The sequence below is a fragment of the Pseudophryne corroboree genome, chromosome 6, assembly GCF_028390025.1.
Source record: "Pseudophryne corroboree isolate aPseCor3 chromosome 6, aPseCor3.hap2, whole genome shotgun sequence".
Taxonomy (NCBI): Eukaryota; Metazoa; Chordata; class Amphibia; order Anura; family Myobatrachidae; genus Pseudophryne; species Pseudophryne corroboree.
This window is the reverse complement of record NC_086449.1, coordinates 24,002,376-24,003,447: the sequence shown is the minus strand read 5'-3', so window position 1 is coordinate 24,003,447 and position 1,072 is coordinate 24,002,376. Positions and strand designations below refer to the sequence as shown.

The 1,072-nt window shown below is 59.1% G+C and overlaps 1 protein-coding gene across 1 annotated transcript in view; it reads right to left on the bottom strand.

Annotated features, from left to right (window-relative positions):
• The window catches only part of PSMB6 (proteasome 20S subunit beta 6), a 10,392-nt gene extending 9,551 nt beyond the window's left edge, over window positions 1-841 (bottom strand). Inside the window, exon 1 of the mRNA XM_063930767.1 lies at window positions 688-841. Within this exon, the coding sequence (XP_063786837.1) occupies window positions 688-783 (96 nt within the window). The 5' untranslated portion in view covers window positions 784-841. The remainder of the gene's footprint in view (window positions 1-687) is intronic.
• Between the last annotated feature and the right edge of the window lie 231 nt (window positions 842-1,072).

Genomic DNA, 1,072 nt, shown 5'->3' with positions numbered 1-1,072 from the left:
ACTGATTCCACACCTCCTGTGGCACTACATGTCCCAGCACACACCATCATACTGAGGCTCCCCACCTGCTATGGCACTACATGTCCCAGCAAAGCCCATTATACTGAGACTCCCCACTTCTTGTGGCACTACATGTCCCAGCACACCCCATCATACTGAGACTCCACACCACTGTGGCACTACATGTCCCAGCACACCCCATCATACTGATTCCACACCTCCTGTGGCACTACATGTCCCAGCACACACCATCATACTGAGGCTCCCCACCTGCTATGGCACTACAAGTCCCAGCAAAGCCACTGGTGCACTACATGTCTCAGCACAATCCATTATACTGACTCCCCACCTCCTGTGGCACTACATGTCCCAGCAAAGCCCCTGCTGCACTTTATGTGCCAGGACACCCCATTATAATGAGACTCCCCACTTCTTGCGGCACTACACGTCCCAGCACACCCCATTATAATGAGACTCCCCACCTCTTGCGGCACTACACGTCCCAGCACACCCCATTATAATGAGACTCCCCACTTCTTGCGGCACTACACGTCCCAGCACAGCCGCCTGCCAGGGACACATGACCGGCACCGGCCCATGACAATGCTGCATCACCGGCCTAGCTGCCAGGCTTTCCCCCGGCCTCGCGTATCTCCCCGGTTCGCAGCGCCCCCCGCACGTACTCACCCCGGTGGTGACCTCTCGGCTCATCCAGTCCATCTCCGCGGCCTGTCCGCTGCTCAGAGCCGCTGCCCCGGGACTCAGCATCTTCACTGCCGCCATGACTCTTCCGCTGTCTCTGTGCCTGGTGCCGGAGGAGGAGCACAAAGCACCGCGATACCGCGGGAGGACAAAGATGGCGGCTACGTCCTAGCGTCTGGCGGTATCATGGGTGTATAAAGATGGCGGCCACATCCCAGCGCCTGGCGGTGTCATGGGTGTACAAAGATGGCGGCCACGTTCTAGCGTCAGGCGGTGTCATGGGTGCACAAAGATGGCGGCCACGTCCCAGCGCCTGGCGGTGTCATGGGTGTACAAAGATGGCGGCCACGTTCCAGCGTCAGGCGGTGTT